The sequence below is a fragment of the Erinaceus europaeus genome, chromosome X (genome assembly GCF_950295315.1).
Source record: "Erinaceus europaeus chromosome X, mEriEur2.1, whole genome shotgun sequence".
Lineage (NCBI taxonomy): Eukaryota > Metazoa > Chordata > Mammalia > Eulipotyphla > Erinaceidae > Erinaceus > Erinaceus europaeus.
This window is the reverse complement of record NC_080185.1, coordinates 77237898-77260665: the sequence shown is the minus strand read 5'-3', so window position 1 is coordinate 77260665 and position 22768 is coordinate 77237898. Positions and strand designations below refer to the sequence as shown.

Below are 22768 nucleotides of genomic sequence, written 5' to 3'. Positions count from 1 at the left end.
TTATCAAAAAAAATCCCAAGAATAAAAGTCATTGACTAGATAGTTTTACAAATGAATTCTACAAAGTCTTCAAAGAAGAACTAATACCTCTACTTTTAAAAGTCTTCCAGAAGATTGAAGACATGGGAATATTCCCTTCCAGCTTCTATGAAGCCAACATCACTCTAATACCAAAAGCAGACAGGGACACAACCAAAACAGAAATCTACAGACCAGTATATCTGATGAACACAGATACTAAAATATTGAACAATATTCTAGCCAAGCAGATACAGGAGTATATTAAAAATACTGTTCATCATGACCAAGTGGAGTTTATCCCAGGGATGCAAGGTTGGTTTAATATACATAAATCAATCAACATGATCCACCACATCAATAAAAGCAAGACCAAAATCCACATGGTCATATCAATAGATGCCGAGGGGAGTCAGTGGTAGTGCAGTGGGTTAAGCGCTGGTGGCAAAAAGAGCAAGGACCTGCTGTTGGTATGCTTCTGGATTCTGCTTGTGAAGCCTTCTGATTTTATCATCACATTGGGTTTGCTTGTGTTGCTTGCTATGTGTTCTGTTTGCACGTCCACTGTTGGCTGGGCAACCCCCTGCCTCCGGGATATTGGTTTGGTCTTCCCCCCCACCTCTGGGACATTTGGTTTAGTCATCACTGGTTCGCACTTTTTGCTTCTTCCCGCCCCCTATCTTACGTATTTCCTTGGTTCCTGACTCTTCTGCCAGAGGAGAGAGATGGAGGACAGAATTGGGTTGTGATTAGATTAGATTAGTTTGTTGAACCACATCTCCACTCGTGAATAAAGATTGAACTGCATTCTCAGCTCAGGCATGAGTCCCTGGTCATCTATGTCTCCCACCCGCAAAGCCAGCCTGGCAAAAATGACAACCGGCGTAAGGATCCCAATTTGAGCCCCCAGCTCCCCACCTGCAGGGGAGTAGCTTCATGATGAAGCAGGTCTGCAGGTATCTATCTTTCTCTCCCCCCTCTACCTTCCCCTCCTCTCTCCATTTCTCTCTGTTCTATCCAACAACAACAACATCAATAACTACAACAATAGCTACAACAATAAAAACTAGATGCAGAGAAAATCTTTGACAAAATACAACATCCCTTTATGATCAAACCACTACAAAAATGGGAATAGATGGAAAATTCCTGAAGATAGTGGAGTCTATATATAGCAAACCTACAGTCAACATCATATTCAATGGTGAAAAATTGGAAGCATTTCCCCTCAGATCAGGTACTAGACAGGGCTGCACACTATCACCACTACCATTCAACATAGTGTTGGAAGTTCTTGCCATAGCAATCAGGCAGGAGCAAGGAATAAAAGGGATACAGATTGGAAGAGAAGAAGTCAAACTCTCCTTATTTGCAGATGACATAATAGTGTACATAGAAAAACCTAAGGAATCCAGCAAGAAGCTTTTGGAAATCATCAGGCAATACAGTAAGGTGTCAGGCCACAAAATTAACATACAAAAGTTAGTGACATTCCTCTATGCAAACACTACATTAGAAGAAGATGAAATCCAGAAATCAATTTGTTCTACTATAGCAACAAAACAATTAAATATCTAGGAATAAATCTAACCAAAGAGGTAAAAGACTTGTAAACTGAAAATTATGAGTCACTACTTAAGGAAATAGAAAAAAACACAAAGAAATGGAAAGATATTCCCATGTTCATGGGTTAGAAAAATTAACATCATCAAAATGAATATACTAAAAAATGAATATACTAACCAGAGGCATATACAAATTTAATGCTATCCCCAACAAGAGCCCAACCACATTTTATAGGACAATACAAAAATGCTACAAATGTTCATCTGGAACCAGATAAGACCTAGAATTGCCAAAACAATCTTGAGAAGAAAGAACAGAACTGGAGGCATCACACTCCCAGATTTCAGATTGTATTATAGGGCCATTGTAATCAAAACTTCTTGGTACTGGAACATGAATAGACACACTGACCAGTGGAATAGAATTGAGAACCCAGAAGTAAGCCCCCACATCTATGGACATCTAAGCATTGACAAATGTGCCCAGACTATTAAGTGGGGAAAGGGGAGTCTCTTCAACAAATGGTGTTTGAAGAAATGGGTTTGGTTTGAAACATGCAGAAGAATGAAACTGAACCACTAAATTTCACCAAATACAAAAGTAAATTCCAAGTGGATCAAGGACTTAGATGTTAGACCACAAACTATCAGATACTTAGAGGAAAATTTTGGCAGAACTCTTTTCCACATAAATTTTAAAGACATCTTCAATGAAATGATCCTATTACAAAGATGACTAAATTAAGTATAAACCTATGGAACTATATCAAATTAAAAAGCTTCTGCACAGCAAAAGAAACCAATACCCAAACAAAGAGACCCCTCAAAGAATGAGAGAACTTTACATGCCATACATAAGACAACAGTATAATAACCAAAATATATAAAGAGCCTGACAAACTCAACAACAAGAAAACAAATGACCCCATCCAAAAATGGGGGGAGGACATGGACAGAATATTCACCACAGAAACGATCCAAAAGGCCGAGAAACACATGTACAAATGCTCCAAGTCTTTGACTGTCAGAGAAATGCAAATAAAGACAACAATGAGATGAGATACCACTCCTGTGAGAATGTCATACATCAGAAAAGGTAGCATCAACAAGTGCTGGAGAGGTTGTGGGGTCAAAGGAACCCTCCTTCACTCCTGGTGGGAATGTCAGTTGGTCCAACCTCTGTGGAAAGCGGTGTAGAGAACTCTCAGAAGGCTAGAAAGGACCTACCCTATGATCCTGCAATTCCTCTCCTGTGGATATATCCTAAGGAACCCAACACACCCATCCAAAAAGATTTGTATATACCTATGTTTTTAGCAACACAATTTGTAATAGCCAAAATCTGGAAGCAACCCAGGTGTCCAACAACAGACGAGTGGCTGAGAAAATTGTGGTATATATACACTATGGAATTCCTCTCATCTGTTAAAAATTGTGACTTCACTATTTTCATCCCGTCTTGGATGGAACTTGAAGAAATCATGTTAAGTGAGATAATTCAAAAACAGAAGATTGAATATGGAATGATCTCACTCTCAGGCAGAAGTTGAAAAATAAGATCAGAAGAGAAAACAAGTAGAACCTCAACTGGAGTTGGTGTATTGCACCAAAGTAAAAGATTCTGGGGTGGGTTGTGGGGGGAGAGTACAGGTCCAAAAAGAATGACAGAGGACCTAGTGGGGGTTATATTGTTATGTGTAAAACTGAAAAATATTATGCATGTACAAACTATTGTATTTACTGTTGAATGTAAAACATTAATCTCCAATAAAGAAACTTAAAAAATAAAAAAAATAAAAATGATGAGCCCACCTTCTTCATCTTACCTTGGCTAGAGCTTGAAGGAATCATGTTACGTGAGACAAACCAGAAAATGAAGGATGAATATGAGACAGTATCAATCATAGACAGAAATTGAAAAAATAATAACTGAAGGGAAAACGCAAAACAAAATGTGGACTGGATTTGGTATATTGCAGCAAAGTAAATTATTCTGGGGAGGGAGGGGTTCAGGTTCTGTAGCTTGATGGTGGAGCAGGACCTAGGAGGGGGTTTAGAGTGTTGTGCAGAAAACTGAGAAATGTTACACATGGACCAATCATCAAATGTAAAACCTAAATAAAAAATTAAAAACAAAAAAGATCAATAGGTCCAGGTAGTGGCTCAACCAATAAAATGAACATGTGACCATGCATGAGGACCCAGGTCCTCACCTCTGGGTTGAGCTGATTAGTAGTGCAGCAATGCTACAAGTGTCTTTCCTTCCTTCCTTCCTTCCTTCCTTCCTTCCTTCCTTCCTTCCTTCCTTCCTTCATGCCTTCCTTCATGCCTTCCTTCCTTCCTGTCTTTCTTTCTTTTTCCCCTATATCTCCCTCTGTTTATCACCCTCTGTGAAAAAGAAAGTGGGGAAAATATCCACTGTGTGAAGCAAAAGAATGTAGGCACTGAGCACCAATAAAAACTCGGGTGGTGGGAGTCGGGCGGTAGTGCAGCAGGTTAAACACACCTGGTGCAAATCACAAGGACCCATGTAAGGATCCCGGTTCAAGGCCCCGGCTCCCCATCTGCAGGGGAGTTGTTTCACAGGCAGTGAAGCAGGTCTGTAGGTATCTATCTTTCTCTCTCCCCTTCTCTGTTTCCCCCTCCTTTCTCCATTTCTCTCTGTCCTATCTAACAATGACATCAATAACAACAACAATGAAAAACAACAAGGGCAACAAAAGGGAATATATATATATATATATATATATATATATATATATATATATTAACTCTGGTGGCAGAGAAAAAGAGAGGGAGGCAAGGGAGGGGAAGAGGGAAAAAGAGGAAAGAATGAGTAACTGACAGGTTTATGAGAGGTGGAGTTACTCCTTGATTTCCCAGTTTGCCCCTAACCCTGAAGAGAAAAGAAGAATCAGTCAAACACTAGGCCCCCACACCTCCCTCACCTCTGCCCTGCACTTACCCCCTTTTCTTCTCACTTCTAGGCTTCCAATATTACAATTTTTCTGTCCTGGGAGTAGAACAGCTGCTGTCCCGGGGGGTTGCTGTCCACCTGCAATTGCCATCCTCTGGCAGGGACACCAGTGCCAGAGAGGAGGCAGCTGTGGGTGGCTGGGACCCTCCACACCTGCAGACGTGCTGTAGCTGACGACGATACTTGTCCCCTGTGAGCAGGTAGAGTACAGGGTCCAGGCAGCTGTTGGCACTAGCCAAGGGTCGAGTCACCTTGTAGACCACATTGACAATATTCAATATCCAGCAGTCAGCTTCCAACAGCCTTGCCAAGTAATAAATTGTGCGGGTGATATGAAAAGGCACAAAGCAGACAGCAAAAACTGTCAGCACCACAGCAATGGTGCGGAGAGAACGCAGACGAGAAGATGACTGGGTAGCCCCTGGCAAGGGCCGGTACAACCGCCGGGCCATCAGCCCATAGCAGACAAGAATGATGAAGCAGGGCACACCAAAGAGCAGCACCATAACTGCTGAACTGAAATATACATAGTGGTCAAATTCTTCTGGCCGAGTGGTGTCATGGCACAGGATAGTGGTCCCCGTGCTGCTGGTTGTGACAAAAAACAAGTTGGGCACAAGGCAGCCAGCCACCACCAACCAAACTGCCAGACAGAGAAGGCTTGCTATGCGTGGGCGGCCCCAGCGTAGTGCCCGTAGTGGGTGGCAGATGCCCAGGTAGCGGTGCACACTGATACAGGTAAGAAAAAGGACACTGCAGTAGAGATTCCAGTAGAAGAGGAATCGGATGAACTTGCAGAACCCAGTGCCAAAGGGCCAGTGGTTACGGGCTGCATAGTAGTAGACGAGGGTAGGAAGTGACAGCACATACAGCATGTCTGATAAGGCCAAGTGGAACATGTAGGTTGCAGTCGCATCCCAGGGTCTGAGGCGAAAGAGGAAAAGCCAGAGGGTTGGAGCATTGAGGGCAAGGCCCAGAACAAACACAGTCGCATAGCTCACAGGCAGCAAGATGAATTTGAAGTCCTCATTAAACCAGCAGTCCAGCTCCACCTCACTGTCATCAAGATGTGGGCTGGAGCCTATGGTGGTGAATAGTGAAGTCTTTCCACTGGCCATGGTCTCCCTAGGAGTAAAAAGTACACATGTGAGGGGTTCTGGATAGTCCTGGTACCCACAGACCTGATTTGCTGCAAATAGCAGGAAGTCAGTGGTTCAAGCATTAAGGAGGAGTTAAGAAGTACATTCAGGTGCAACCTAGCTTCCTTGGTCCAGTCCAGGTTGTGGCGAGTGCTAGTGCTAGGCAGTGCTCAGGTTCAGGAAAGCTGTCTGTGGATTTGATTTGTTCTTATTCTGCAGCTGGCTTTGCCCTTCAGAAACTGGATATCTGAAGAAAGTCTAGCCAGATTAGTCAATGTGGGATGGCATCTAGACCCAAATAATCTCCGAGCTCAGCACAACAGCTGTGTCCCTGTGTCTCTCTGCACCATGAATTCACCTCTCCTTTATCCCAGTGTCTCTATGCTACACTTACCTCTGATGCCTGTCTCCAGCCTGGCCCAATTCAGGAATACTATCACCAACCTTACCCAAGAAATTTGGCAAGTCTCTTACCTGGTCCCCTTGAAGCTGAGCCCAGCTGACTCTCACCTTTTCACTAGGCAGCCAGAGGGCATAACCAAGGAGGAGGGGCAAAAGGCCTCCCCACCCTATCCAGTTCCTGGAGATTGTCAAAGCTAGATTATCTAGTCCAACCCATTCACCGTACAGATTGTGAAACTGGAGCTCGGGAAATTACTATTTAATAGCTTCTAGATGATTGTAGAAGGGAGGATACAAGGAAAGGCCCAAGTTTACAGTTGACGAGCTAGGCAACTGAAGATAACTAAAGCTCCAGGAAGATCATGCAAAACTGTGCATATGAACAAAAAGACTGGAAATTAATTTAGCGCAGACAGGGTAGTGTAACATAATTAAAAGAGTTTAGAAAATCTAAACTACTTACTGATATAAATCTCTGCTCATATGTATATAATGATGATGAATACTTGAATAGCTTTTACTATGTGCTTGAAACTGTTCTGAGTGTTTTAGACTTCCTAAATGTTCCACAGACTTTCTGAAGTGGATACTATCATTGTTCCTACTTTTCTGATGAGAAAGTAAAGGAGAGTTTAAGTGTTTTGCTTATTGGTGATAGATCCAAAATTCAAATAGGCCTCTCAGCTGTGATGTGGCTGGAACATAGGAAGTTGTGAGGACAGGCAACTCTGGCTCCTTCCTCTTTCCCCATGCCATCTCTCTCTACTCTGGTAACATACAGCTTGCAACAGCTTGCACCCAGAAGGTCCACACCCTCTCCTGGTGACTAGCCAGGAGAGAGTCGCCCAGATTAAGGTTCATGCAGCCTCACTGGAGGGCATCACTACAGAAGATAAGGTCATGCTCCTGACAGGCAAAACTGTGGAGACTGTCCTGGGTCAGTGCAGGGTGGAGGCTCTGACCATGCTAGAAATATTCAACTGCATGCTGGAAGGTAAAGTCCATGGTTCTCTGGCTCATGCTGGGAAAGTCAAAGGTTAGACTCCCGAGGTGGACAAAGAGAAGGAGGAGGAGGTGGTGGGAGAAGGGAGAGGAGGAAGAAGGGGGGAGGAGGAGGAGAGGAGTTAGAAGGAGAAGGAAGAAAAGAAGAAAAAAGAGGATAAGAAGAGGAGGAGGAAGAGGAAGAAGGAGAAGGAAGAAGAAGATGAGGATGAGCAGCAGCAGGAGGAAAAGTAGTAGAAGGCACACCTGGCTAAGTGCATGTGTTACCATGTCCAAGGACCTGGGTTCAAGGCCGCAGTTTCCATCTGCAATGGGAAAGCTTCTTGAGCAGTGAAGCAGTGCTGTAGCTGTCTCTGTTTCTCCTTTTTTAATCCCCCTCTTCTCAATTTATCTGTCCTTTTAAATAAAATTAAATTGTTAATTTAAAAATAAGAAGATGAAGAGGACTGGCTTTCTCTCATAAAGTCACTTAGTTCATGCAAAGAAAAAAAAACACCAGATGAACAGATACACAAAACAGTATCTAGCATCATATACTTAATTGTGATGCATAGTTGCTTCTCTTAGTCACCAGCCATAATCCAGAAAAGACTACCATGCACTTGGCCCAATTTTTAGCATACTAGGTCACTAGTAGTGAACGAAACAGGCAACAGCTCTAATGGAGCTTACATATTAAATGGAGGGAAAAGTTAATATAATTATCAAGTAAAACATATAAATTGTGATTGGGGCTTTTTATTTTTTAACTTTTATTTATAAAATGGAAACACTGACAAGACCATTAGATAAGAGGGGTACAATTCCACACAATTCCCACCACCAGAACTCCATGTCCCATCATCTCCCCTGATAGCTTTCCTATTCTTTAACCCTCTGGGAGTATGGACCCAGGATCTTTATGGGGTGCAAAAGGTGGAAGGTCTGGCTTCTGTAATTGCTTCCCAGCTGAACATGGCTATTGGTAGTTCGATCCATACTCCCAGCCTGTCTTTCTCTTTCCCTACTGGGGCAGAGCTCTGGGGAAGTGGGGCTCCAGGACACATTGGTGGGGTCATCTGCCAAGGGAAGTCCAGTTGGCATCATGAACCTGGTGTCTGAAAAAGAATTAAGATATAAAGCAGAAAAAATTGTTGACTAATCATGAACCTAAAGGCTGGAATATTTCAGATGAAGATTTGGGATTTCCACTTTGGAAACAGCTAATAGGTTTATTTTAGGTATATTCCAAGGAGTCCATGACTTTACTACTTTTTGCCTTTGCCTGATATCTGATATGCAGGTGGACCCCAGTTACTGTCTAGTGAGATAGTGTTGTGGCTGGAAAAAGGGCTAGAAAGCTGTATCAGGGAAGAAAGTAGCTCCCAAATACGGGGAAAGTGTATAAATATTATTGACTATAAACCCTATTGATTTTATATAGAGCCTATATTCAGCACTGAATATAGCCTGTGAAGCCTCTGCATCCCTGTAGGTCTAAGCCTGCATTCTGTGGTCAGGAGTAGGAATGTTCCAGGTTGCACCAAGTTCAGGACCTATCTTCCTCAGGTGGCAGATAGAGTATGCTATCCAACCTTCCTTCGGAGGATGGAACATTCTCCACCATTGTTGATCCACATTGAGGTCAAGATCCTAGGGGGAGTGGCAAAAAAAGGGTCTATTGTGTTGTTCCTGATGGAGATGACTCATGACAATGGAGAGAAGGATCTAATCAAGGTCTAGGCCCATCATGTCTGTATGGGAATCTCAGGAGCCCCTGACTAGGGCCCCAGATGATGGGGTGGCCTGGTAGTTACTAAAGAGTCATCATTAAAGCATGGAGTAAATGAAGCAGGGGAGAGGAGTAGCAAAGGAAACCCAAGAAATTCTTGTAATTTTAAATATCATAATCATGACCAAGTAGCTGCGAGGAAGTGAAGATGTAGAGATGATTTCAGAGTTTGGGAAGAGCAAAACATGATATCCTTGGAGGCTATTGAGGACTCCTTATTCATACTTTCAGCCATCAGAGCTTAGAAGAGACAAGTGTCACAATCTGATTTACATTTTAAGACCAATGGCTAGCTCTATATTGAGAGTAGACTGGAGAACTGGGGGCACATAGGAGATATAGGAGATACAGTTCAGAGATTATTACAAATAAAGATAATGGGGGAGGGTTGGGTGGTGGTACACTGGGTTAAGTGCACATAGTATGAAGCACAAGGATCCTGGTTCCAGCCCCCAGCTCCCCACCTGCAGAGGGGTCACTTCACAAGCGGTGAAGCATGTCTGCAGGTGCCTATATTTCTCTCCCTCTCTCTTCCTACCCTCCCCTCTCAATTTCTCTCTGCTATATCTAGAAAAAAAGGCCACCAGAAGTGGTGGATTCTTAGTGCTGGCACTGAGCCCCAGCGACTGGAGGCAACAAACAAAATAATAATAAAGATAATGGGAGCCTGGTCAACAGGGAGTTAGATATGATGAGAAGTGGTCAGACACTGTATTTTGAAAATAGAGACAAAAAGATTTATTCAAGCAGGGAATAAGAAAAAAAGAAACATCAATAATGGTCCCATTTCTCACTTGAGCAACTGAAAGATTGGATCTACTGTTGACAGTACCAGGGAAGGCTGTGAGCAGTTTGGGGAAAAGATCAGGACCTCATTTATTTTTCAGCCTGTAATTGTAAGGATGCCTATGATCAAACTTAGAAGTGCATCACAAGGCACAGTTGCATGTCTGAGAAGCATGTCAAAACTCTTTTCAGACCACCATCCTTATTCCAGTTCACAAGCCACAGTGCAGCCTAAACATGGCAGAAACTCCATCAACCTACCAAGCAGTAGTAATAAGTTGAGACTGGCCTGCGTTCATATCACTACCTGCTGAGCACACCACAGTTTCATATCTAGACTAAGCCAAAGCACTCTGACACAGCTGAGCTGGTCAGGCAGCCCACACACTATGCTATCCCAACAAGCAAGTTTAGCAAACAGAAGAGGGGATAGCACTCTTGAACTACATGGGACATTCCCTGCACAAAGTCAGTCTTCCAAGACCAAGAGAGGTAGTGGAGCTGCCCAGAACATATAGCAAACAAAAGGATCAAGCAGAATGGGGAAGCAGAAAAGGTCTCAACCGGTGGCACAGCTATATACAAATAATGTCAAAGGACATAAATTATGGTGATGTTGGGTATTATACAGGAAATCCTAACAAAGGGATTTTTCAAAGTAAACCCAATTACCAAATAATATGATTATAGCAATAACTATCTATTGTCTTCTTGAACCCTAAGACAGCAGGAACTTCACATTTCCACTATAGAGCCTATATTTCCCCCAGTCCTGGAACCTTAGGGAGGGGTGCACTTTCCTGCATGCTTCTCTCAATTCATACCAAATGATATTGCATCCGTCAATCCCAACCTAATCAATGCAACGAGTACCACCTCAGCATGCTTCACTTCAGACTGTGTCCAGAGACTTCAGGTGCAGAATGAAAACCCTTCAGCTTTATTACTTGGGTAACACCTTTCCTTTCATAGTATTCTCTGATTCCATTCCAGGTGGTTCACTTCCTAACAAAGTCCCAAAACCTAGATAAAGACCAGGTTCTGTGTGAGAGAGAGCATATGTTCACACATATCCATAAACTAGGACAATATATATATATATATATATATATATATATATATATATATATGAGTCGGGCAGTAGCACAGCAGGTTAAGTGCACATGGTGCGAAGCCCAAGGACTCACAGGGAAGGTATCCCTGTTCCAGCCCCCGGCTCCCCACCTGCTGGGGAGTCACTTCACAGGCTGTGAAGCAGGTTTGCAAGTGGCTATCTCTCTCTCTGTCTTCCCCTACTCTCTCCATTTCTTTCTGTCCTATCTTACATGATAACATCAATAACAACAACATTAACAACTACAACAGCAATAAAAAAACAAGGGCAACAAGGACTTGGATGTTAGACCACAAACTATCAAATACTTAGAAGAAAATATTCGCAGAAGTCTTTTCCGCATACATTTTAAAGACATCTTCAATGAAACGAATCCAATTACAAAGAAGACTAAGGCAAGTATAAACCTATGGGACTACATCAAATTAAAAAGCTTCTTCACAGCAAAAGAAACCACTACCCAAACCAAGAGACCCCTCACAGAATGGGAGACGATATTTACATGCCATACATCAGATAAGAGTTTAATAACCAACATATATAAAGAGCTTGCCAAACTCAACAAGACAACAAATAACCCCATCCAAAAATGGGGGGAGGACATGGACAGAATATTTACCACAGAAGAGATCCAAAAGGCTGAGAAACACATGAAAAAATGCTCCAAGTCTCTGATTATCAGAGAAATGCAAATAAAGACAACAATGAGATACCACTTCACTCCTGTGAAAATGTCATACATCAGAAAAGGTAACAGCAGCAAATGCTGGAGAGGATGTGGGGTCAAGGGAACCCTCCTTCACTGCTTGTGGGAATGTCAATTGGTTCAACTGTGGAGAACAGTCTGGAGAACTCTCAGAAGGCTAGAAATGGACCTACCCTCTGATGCTGCAATTCCTCTCCTGGGGATATATCCTAAGGAACCCAACATATCCATCCAAAAAGATCTGTGTACACACATGTTCTTGGCAGCACAATTTGTAATAGCCAAAACCTGGAAGCAACCCAGGTGTCCAACAACAGATGAGCGGCTGAGCAAGTTGTGGTATATATACACAATGGAATACTACTCAGCTATTAAAATGGTGACTTCACCGTTTTCAGCCGATCTTGGATGGACCTTGAAAAAACCATGTTGAGTGAAATAAGTCAGAAACAGAAGGATGAATATGGCCTGATCTCACTCTCAGGAAGAAGTTGAAAAACAAGATAATAAAAGAAAACACAGGTAGAACCTGAAATGGAATTGGCGTATCACACCAAGTAAAAGACTCTGGGTGGGTGGGTGGGGAGAATACAGGTCCAAGAAGGATTCAGAGGACCTAGTGGGGGTTGTATTGTTATTTGGGAAACTGGGGAATGTTATGCATGTACAAACTATTGTACTTACTGTTGAATGTAAAACATTAATTCCCCAATAAAAAAAGACAAAAAAAAGAAATGACAATACACAGACTATTTGATGGAAGTGTCAAAATAATGGCTATAAAGATGCCCACCAAATTTTTTAGAATAGTCAATGAACTAGAAATTTTTTTTCGAAACCCAAGCAGAAGTTACAGAACTGAAAAATAGAGTGACAGAAACTGAAGATATACTAAAGGAATCCAACAGCAGATTCAATAAAGCAGGGGAGTAGATAAACTAACTGGAAGATAAAGCAATAAACCTGACCCACACAGAGAAACTAAATTTAAAAAGAAGAAAATAGTGAAGACACCTACCTGAGAGAACTCAGGGACAATATCAACAGGAATAATTGTCACAATGTATAGTGGTCCCTGGAAGATAAGAATGCTAGGATCAAAGTATCATTTGAGGAAATAATGGACCAAAACCTCTCCAGTTTGGACAAGGGAATGTATATTAGGTAATGAAAGCCCAGACTATAGCAAATGAGAGAAAGCTAAAGAAATCTACATCAAGACACAATATAATTAAAATAATGACAATTAAAGGTAAAGATAGGATCTTAAAAACAGCAGGACAAGAAGAAAGCCCAAAAGGGTGCCACGAGATTTTAGAGCTCAAAAAAGTATGGAAAGGCCTCTTGAAAGTGCATATATATATATATATATATATATATATATATATATATATATATATGAGTCGGGCAGTAGCACAGCAGGTTAAGTGCACATGGTGCGAAGCCCAAGGACTCACAGGGAAGGTATCCCTGTTCCAGCCCCCGGCTCCCCACCTGCTGGGGAGTCACTTCACAGGCTGTGAAGCAGGTTTGCAAGTGGCTATCTCTCTCTCTGTCTTCCCCTACTCTCTCCATTTCTTTCTGTCCTATCTTACATGATAACATCAATAACAACAACATTAACAACTACAACAGCAATAAAAAAACAAGGGCAACAAAAGGGAAAATAAATAAATATTAAAAATTGTTTTAAAAAAATATATATATAGTGTGGGGTGAAGCTAACATTCAAAACTGAAGATTAGTTTCTCAGATAAACAAAAGCTAAAGGACTTCATCACCACTAAACTGGTATTGAAAGGAAAATTAGTGGTCCGGGAGGTGGCGCAGTGGATAAAGTGTTGGACTCTCAAGTGTGAGGTCCTGAGTTCGAGCCCCGGCAGCACATGTACCAGAGTGATGTCTGGTTCTTTCTCTCCTCCTATCTTTCTCATCAATAAATAAATAAAATCTTTAAAAAAAAAAAAAAGAAAGGAAAATTAACTTTTACTTGCACTGGATTTGGTATATTGCACCAATGTAAAGGAACTGTGGGTAGGGCAGGACTCACGTCCTGTAACACAATGGTGGAGGAGGATCTAGTTTGGGGTTATAGTGTTATGCAGAAAACTGATAAATGTTACACAATTACCAACTACTGTGTTTAGTGTCGACTATAAATCGCTAATCCCCACAATAAAAATCTTTTAAGAGCACATTTTTAAAATAAAAAAGCTAATACTAAATAACATGCATACCAAGAGCTCAATGAGTAGGGCTTGTGCCTTTCTATACATATTACCTAGAATATGACACCACAGGGAGGTGCCACACATGCTGGGAAAGCTCTGGTGCAGTGGTTTCCCCCTCAATCTCTGTCTATCTATCTGAATAAAATAAGTCAGCTTGGGAATGATAAAAATCTTAAATACATAAGACCTCAAATCAGCATGTATATTGTATCATCAACTTAAATATACATACATAAGAAAAATATTTACTTTAAAAGGTAAACATGTAATAAGTGTAGTAGATCAATCACTTATAAAGGAAACATGAAGATTAAAAGACAACAGTAGTTAAATTAACTAAGGCCATAAGAATTAATTAAAAATACATGCTGATAAAGTTTAAAATGAGACATCAAAAATATGAGAAAAGTAGAATTTTGGGAAGAGTTCAAATTTAGGGAGCTATTAACACAAAGCAGCATATCATGTGCTTTATAATATCCAAACCTCATGATCCCCACAAATCAAAAATCTTTAGTAAACAAAATTAATAAATTAAAATAAAATCAAACCCTTAAATGCTGACAATAAAGTGGCAATTACCAGATGGGAAGGAGGGGGTTGGCTAAACTGGTTAAAGGGAGGCAAATTGGCTAAAAGAGACATATGTATCATGATGGATGGAAACTAGACTTTTGGTAGGATGACAATAGCATATACAGATGTCAAAATTTAGTGCCCTACATATGAAACCTATATAGTATTATAAACCAGTGTTACTTTTAAAAGTAACATAAAATAATTAAAAAATGCTTATTACTCACATCAGAAGAGATGATAAGGAGGAAGTTCACTCTGCCAAGTTTTCTTTGGAGACTACCCTTTTTAGTATATTTTTAATATTTATTTATTCACCTTTTTGCCCTCATTTTTTATTGCTGTAGTTGTTATTGTTATTGATGTTGTTGTTGTTGGGTAGGACAGAGAGAAATGGAGAAAGGAGGGGAAGACAGAGAGGGAGAGAGAGAAAGATAGACACCTGCAGACCTGCCTCACCGCTTGTGAAGCAACTCCCCTGCAGGTGGGGAGCTGGGACTCGAACCAGGAACCTTACGCCGTTCCTTGCACTTTGCACCACCTGGATTTAACCCGCTGTGCTACTGCCTGACTCCCAGAGACTTTACCCTTTATATACTTCTAGAACTACCAAAGAGCCTTCTCTGAATATTGTAAGGGAAGTACAGACGTCAGACCTATACATTTTCATTGGTTTAATAATGATCAACAAGACCATAGAATAAGAGGGGTACAATTCCCACTATCAGAGTTCTACATCCCATCCTCTCCACTGGAAGCCTTCCTGTTCTTTACCCCCCTGGTAGCATGGACCCGAGATCAGTATGGTGTGCAGAAGGTGGAAGGTCTGGCTTCTGTAATTGCTTCTCCACTGTACATGGGCATTGGGAAGACCCACATTTTTGAGAATCAAACTGTCAGATGTTCTGGGCCTAGGGCTCCTGAAGCTGAGACTACACAGTTTTAGTGGCTTTTGACACAGGAGACAGCTATGACCTTCAGAACTCCAAGAATAAGATGTGGAGTGCTTCTGGGAAGGTGAAGCAAGCTGTAGCAGAATTTCTTTTTGTCCCTTAAATTCAGGTCCTGAGAATGTTGTTCGGTTGGGTCTTGAGAGTGAGATGCTATAAAATCTAGAATCTATACCTTCTGGAAGGCCTAGAAACCTGGGTAGGGGAAACCTGGAGATCCTTGTCTTATAATAGGGAGTGGAGAACAGATAAAAGGTAGATGTGGAAGAGAGAAGTCAAACCTGAGTTCTTGACACCTGACTGCTATGATACAGAATTAAAGAGTTTTGGAACCAGACAGACTCAAATTCAAATCCTTGTTTTTCCACATATCAATTGTGTGGATTTAGGTACTTCTTTGTAACTTAGTTTCTTTGACACTGAAATGAAGTTAACAATATTAACCTTTCCAGATTTCCTGAAAATGTAAAAAATGCTTCCCCAGGGAGTCAGGTGGTAGCGCAGCAGATTAAGTGCACATGGCGCAAAGCACAAGGACTGGTTAGGATCCCAGTTCGAGCCACCAGATCCCCACCTACAGGGGAGTCACTTCACAGGGGGTGAAGCAGGTCTGCAGGTGTCTCTCTGTCTCTCTTCCTCTCTATCTCCCCCTTCTCTCTCAATTTCTCTCTGTCTCTATCCAATAACAAATAAAATATATATTAAAAAGACTAAAAAATGCTTTCCCAAAAGGGGAATATGAAAAGAGAACTTTGGGGTCCAGGTACATAAAGAAATTATACTCATGTGTCAATGACTGAACTGTAAACATTACTCCCTCAATAAAAAAAACAAAAAATAAAAGTGTTTCCCTGCAACACTTTCCCACCTAAACCTCAAGGACATCTTTGATAACACAAACCTAATTGCAAAGAAGACTAAAACAAAAATGAATCAATGGTACTACATCAAATTGAAAAGCTTCTGCACAGCAAAAGAAACCATCACCCAAACAAACAGAACCCCTCACAGAATGGGAGATCTTCACATGAATACACCAGACAAAAGGCTAACAACCAAAATACATAAAGAGCTCACCAAACTTATCAACAAAAGAGCAAATGACCCCATCCAAAAATGGACAGAGGATATGAACAGAATATTCACTACAGAAGAGATCCAAAAGGCTAACTAACACAAGAAAATTTGCTCCAGGTCACTGATTGTCAGAGAAATGCAAATAAAGACAACACTGAGATACCACCTCATCCCAGTGAGAATGACATACATCAAAAATGATAGCAGCAACAAATGCTGGAGAGATTGTGGTGACAAAGGAACCCTACTACGCTGCTGGTGGGAATGTAAATTGGTCCATCCTCTGTGGAGAGAAGTCTGGAGAACTCTCACAAGTTGAGAAATAGACCTCTGATATGACCAGTAATCTCTCTTCTAGGGATATATCCTCAGAACTCCATAACACCCAACTAAAAAGATATCTGTACATCTATGTTCATAGCAGTACAATTCATAATAGCTAAAACCTGGAAGCAAACCAGGTGCCCAACAACAGGTGAAAGGCTGAGAAAGCTTTGGTATATTTACACAATAGAATACTACACAGCTGTTAAGAACAATGAACCCGCCTTCTCTGACCCATCTTGAATGGAGCTAGCAGAAATTATGTTAAGTGAGCTAAGTCAGAAGGACAAAGACGAGTATGAGATGATCCCACTCATAAACAGAAGTTGAGGAAGAAGAACAGAAAGGGAAAGTCAAAGCAGAATCTGACTGAGTTTGTAGTATGGCATCAATGGAAAAATCTCTGTGTGGACGGTGAGGGTAGATGGTCAGCTTCACTGTCGAGTGATGCTGAGGAATTATTCTGATGCAGTCTCTGCCCCCAGGTTTTACCATGCCCCGTGAAATCCTAGCAGTGCCCTTTTCAACCAATCCTGTCCCCACACGTCACCCCTGGTTGTTGCCCAATAAAAGCTCTCTAACTTCCCCCCTCCGGGTTCTCTCTCTCTCTCTGGGCTCTCTCTCTGGGCTCTCTCTCTCTCTTGCTCCTTGCCCAGTGGTGAGGTAGTAGAGACGGCCATTTTCGGCTGACTCCACGTGGCCTGAGCCACCCCCTCCTGATCCAATAATAAAGATTTGTGAACCCCACTTGTTCCGGACCTTCTCTCTCTCCTCTCCGCGATGCAGCCCGACACCTGGCGCCCATCATGTACCGCACTCACACCCCACTGGGTGGCCCGGCCTGAGATCCCCAAAAGTTGCCCAGACACAGGTAAGTGGCATCTGCCCGCCTCTGTGGCCCCGTGTTTCCCCCCACCATGGGATTTTTTCCATTTTATGAGGAGGTGTCCCAGACATTATATCCTTCTCTCCTGGGACAGTTTCTCGATCACAGAGACACTTTAATTTTTGCTACACCGTGGGTTCTCTTGGCTATAATTGCAACTTTCACGATATGTTCAAGTCCTCCTGCCAAAAGGTTAAGCGACCTTGAGGCTGAGATACGAGTGTTAAAGCGTATGTGCTCAAAGCTTAAACGCCCTAAGCGATCTGCAGTTAGCCCCAAAACTTCTGTCCCCACAGACACATGTTCGGCTGCTCCATTGATCCCTTCCCCAGCTGTCTCCTCCCGCTGCCCTGGTTTCAGCTTCCCCTGAGGCTTCCGCTTCTTCGACTCCTCCCCCTGCTGATACCTCATCATTAAGAGACCTTGTGGCTTCCACTTCTTTGACTCCTCCCCCTGCTGATACCTCATCATTAAGAGACCTTGTGGCTGAGATACGAGAGTTAAAGGATATCTTTTCAGCATTTAGAGACATTAAAACATTTGCAGTCCGCCCCAAGAGCTCCCTCCCCATAGATACGTGTTCAGTTTCCCCTGCGGCCACCACGGCAGCTTCCACTTCTGTGGCTCTCTCCCCCGTGTCATCAAACCAAGTCCACACCTTCCTGGTAAATGTGGCCCCCAATATACAAAACCCTCGGGTGTGGCATCCATACTCCTCTAAAGAACCAGAGACCTCAGACAAGCCGTGAAGGAGGACGGATTTCATGCTCCATGGACCAAGTCCATTTTAAGGAGTTTTTACCAGCACCTTAACACCCCCCAGGACTGGAAAGGCCTGGCTTGTGCTGCACTCCCAGACCCCCTCTACCTGCAATGGAAGGCATGCTTCCATGATGAATGCTCTAGACAATCGCAGGAAAATAGTAACAAACAGATAGAATGGAATTTTGATGCTTTGTTTGGAGCAGAAGAGTTTGAATCTGGAACTCAGCAGGCAGAAGCCAAGTTTCCAACCAGTTATTTTGAACAGGTATGCATCTGTGCAACAAAAGCATGGGAAAGGGTAACCCCAACCACAGTAGTCATCGGTCCCCATTAACTCTCTTCACCAAGGCACCGATGAATCCTTAGTGAACTTCATCTCAAAGGTGAGGGCAACCTTAGAGAGAAAGATTTATAATCCTGAAGTCTGCTCTCTCCTCCTGCGTTCTATTGTCTGGGATGGCATGATACCACAATTCCATCAGGCATGCCTTACTTTAACACCTACACCCAGATAATTGGATTTTAGCAACACAGGAACTTACATCAGGCTCTTATGGGGCACCCAGTATGACACAGGTTTATGCAGTTACCCCACGTAATCAAAACGGGGCCTGCTTTCAGTGCGGTCACCAAGGGCATTGGCGTAACCAATGTCCAGATAAGCTGCGACCATGCCTCCAGTCAGGACAACCCCACCTCCAGTCAGGGCGACCCCGCCTCCAGTTAGAGCAACCACACCTCCAGTCAGGACAACCCTGACGTCAGTCAGGGAGCCAGAAGCCACGAACACTTTGTCCCAGATGCCGGAAGGGTTTTCATTGGAAGAGAGATTGTTCCAACTTTCATAAAGATGGCACACACCAAAATGGTACAAATTCGGGGCCTGAGATTTTGTGGACCACTACTGTTTTAGAATGAGGTCACTCTACTATGACAGTAAAGATTGGCAATATTCCTTTTAAATTTTTTATTGACACGGGGGCAGAAAAGACAATTTTAAGGCAAGCAGAGGTTCCCCAAAATTGGGAGCTCCTCCCGGGACCCCATATACATAGGGTTGGAGGGGTTACCAATCTTTCCTCACATGAGACTCACTCATGTGGGAAGACCCGGAAGGTTCTACTGGGCATTTCCACCCATTGGTAGCTGATATTAGCACCAAACTATTGGGCAGGGATCTTCTAGAATGTCTTGCTGTTAGGATATCCACAGATGCCTCTGCAGAGCGTAACACCCGCTTCTGTGAGACCAGATCTAATCAGCACCCACAATACTAACTGCCACTGTTTGTAAGCAAACTCCCCGCTTAGACTGGCTTTCTAATGAGCCTGTCTGGGTGGAACAGTGGCCTTTACCTAGAAATAACCTAAAAATTTGAAAGGAGCTCGTCCGAGAGCAGTTATACTTGGGACACATTCATCATTCTCGAAGCCCATGGAATACTCCTGTCTTTGTGATTAAAAAGCACTTGGGAAAATGGCACCTCCTCCAAGATCTCTGTGTGGTAAATAAAACCATGCAGGTCTGGGGCTCCCCCCAAAGAGGTTTGCCTCTTGCTTCTGCAATTCCCATGGGAATTCCAATCATAGCTATTGATATACAAGATTGTTTTTCTCTATTCCCTTGCATCCGCAAGATTGTAAACCTTTTGCCTTCTCTGTTCCTTCTATTAATAACGCCAGCCCTGCTGATAGATTTGAATGGGTGGTGCTGCCCCAGGGTATGGCCAATAGTCCTACAATTTGTCAAGAGGCTGTTAAATCTGCCCTTTCCCCATATATTCATAAGGGCGTTAATGTTTTTCATTACACAGATGACATATTAATATGGGGAAAATCAGATACAGATCTCTGTGCCCTACGTGATTTTCTCATTCCTGCATTAAAGAAAAGCAGCCTTAATGTAACTCCTGAGAAGATACAGCTGATTCCTCCAATATCTTTCTTAGGTTCAGAGATTTCTCTAACGCAAATTCGTCCCTGAAAACCTAGTGTCACCTTTCCTTCTAACTTTACTCTTGCTTCTTTACAAAGTTTTCTTGGAAATTTAAATTGGCTTAGGCAGTATCTCTATCTGCCTGCAAGCTGCCTCCAACCACTGTTTGACCTGTTGAAAGGAAACAAACAGCCGTCCTCAAAACGTAAGTTAACTCCCGAAGCCTCCTTGGCACTGGAAAGGGTTAACCAGGCCCTCCAGGATATGCACCTTGTTCGATTCTCCCCCTCCTCTTCGGTAAACCTTCTAATCTTTAACTCCATCCCCACAGTAGTAGGGGCATTGTGGCAAAACCATGGGGGTTCTCGAGTGGCTTCACACACCAATAGGCAGAGCTCCAAGACTCCTCACTGAGATAGACGCATTAGCATTCATGGTTCGCCAAGGGAGAAATAGGTCTGTGCAGGTCTTAGGGAACTAACTGTATTTAATTATTCTGCCCTTTTCTCTCACAGATACAGAGTGGCTCATATGCCATCATTCCCGCTTTGCCATAAGCTTCGTGGGGTTTCCAGGACAAATAGATAACCATTTTCCTTCTAACAAATTGATAGCTTCTTTACCTCTTTTGCCTCTACTAGCACCTAAACTTTTCTCTCGGGATCCCATTCCCTCTGCTCCTACAGTCTACACTGATGGTGGAAAAAGGGGAGCTGCTGCCCTATATATTACCCAGACAAACAATCTCCTAAACCTCTCTTTACTGAGCTTCCTAAGAATTCCCTCAGTACAAAGAACTTTATGCTGTTTTCCTTGCATTAAAAGCTGTACCAGAATCCTTCAACCTTTTTTCTGACAGTGTGTATACTGTTAACTTACTTCTATGGCTTGCTCGTTCTTATGTGAAAATTGATGACAACCCACTTTCCCCTCTCTTGATTCAAATCGCCTCTATGCTCTGTTCTTGAACCCAACCACTGTATATTCAACACCTTCGTTCCCACAGCCCTCTTCCTGGTTCCCTGTCCGAAGGGAATGCTGCAGCTGACCTCCTTGCCTCCACAGGAACTTTCCCAGTCTCTGTCTCTGATCCTGCTGACTTTCATTCCCTAACCCATGTTAATCTTAACCATGTTAAGGCCTTTGAGCTCGATTTCCTGATGTTCCTTTACCACAGTTAAAACAAATCCTTTTGCTACATGCTCTTACTGTGCAAGTCTCATAAAAACACCTGCTATTCAGACTCTTGAGGTTAACCCCCAAGGCTTAAAAGCTAATGCTATTTGGCAAATCGATGTCACCCACATACCAAACTTTGGCAAACAAAAATATGTGTTTGTCTCAATTGATACCTTTTCTAAATTTATGTGGTCAACAGCTCAGACGGGAGAAAGCTCAAAAAAGCTTATAAGCCATATGCTCTCCTGTTTTGCCATTATTTTGGGTTTGACTCTTCATTTAAAAACTGACAACGGGAATATGTTAACAGCAAACAATTTAAAGATTTTTGTTCCCTCTGGAATATTACTCATACCACGGGCATTCCCTATAATCCACAGGGACAAGGCATTGTTGAGAGGGCCCATCAAACCATTAAGGCCCGATTAAAGATAAAGGAGGAACGTACCCCCCCAATATCCAGCTAACAAAAGCCTTAACTACATTAAATCTCTTTAATATATACAATAATTCGGACCTACCTCCTATTATTCTTCACTGGAAAACACCATCTACCCTCCTATCTATTAAGGTCAAATGGAAAGACCCATTCGATAAAATTTGGAAAGGGCCTGACCCCCTATTGACCATGGGAAGGGGTTTCGCATGCGTTTTCCCTCAAAATTACTCTAAACCTGTCTGGGTTCCTGCCCTCCATGTCCGACAATACCCGCAGGATGGCGCTGTTATCCCTGAAGAACAAGAAATAGTACAAGAGGACTAGATGCAGGATACATCCCAGGACCCATAATATGACATGGCAGTACCTACAAAATCTTGCTCACAGAGACCTCTCTCCTACCCTTTCCCTGAATGTCTTATGTTATAACTGGCCAGTTGTGTTTTGTGAGTGAGTGTGTTGAATGACCAAAAATTTTTTGCATTACCCATCTGCTCAGAGTACTTTGACTTTATATAAAAATGCTGGATGCAGCCAAAGTTTCTGGAGACCTCCAGAAACATTCCAAAATTTTTGTTTTTCTCCCTCTTTTGATTTTTATATATAAGTTTTGGTATATATGTGTTTAGTCTTAAACTGTGTGACTAATGACAGATATAAATTTGTTTTTAAAATACGTTTTTATAACAAAAGTTTTTTCCTCCTGTGTGTTATAACTAAATGTTTATATGTATGTTTCAAGTTTGGTAACATTAACTTAACAGTTAAAAGTGTAACCTTGAAGCTATATTACTACCAGGCAAGGTAAAGTTAATTTGCTAAAGTAACTAACTAATTAAGGTAAAGTCTAAATATTTAAAGTGACAATATATTCCCAAAACTAAAATGCAAATTCTGTATACAGGACGCTTTTGGAGGGCCCCCAA

General features: G+C 42.2%; 1 protein-coding gene across 5 annotated transcripts in view; it reads right to left on the bottom strand.

Moving 5' to 3' along the window:
• Positions 1 to 22768, bottom strand: part of P2RY4 (pyrimidinergic receptor P2Y4) — a 575290-nt gene that overhangs the window by 494369 nt on the left and 58153 nt on the right. For 3 of the 5 annotated variants that reach the window (XM_060182846.1, XM_060182845.1, XM_060182844.1), the window contains exons 2-3: positions 7350 to 7499; positions 4549 to 5685 (exon numbers count right to left, since the gene is read on the bottom strand). In XM_060182846.1, the coding sequence (XP_060038829.1) occupies positions 4581 to 5685; positions 7350 to 7363 (1119 nt within the window). In that variant the 5' untranslated portion in view covers positions 7364 to 7499 and the 3' untranslated portion in view covers positions 4549 to 4580. The other 2 variants (XM_007530758.2, XM_060182847.1) reach the window with 2 other exon arrangements.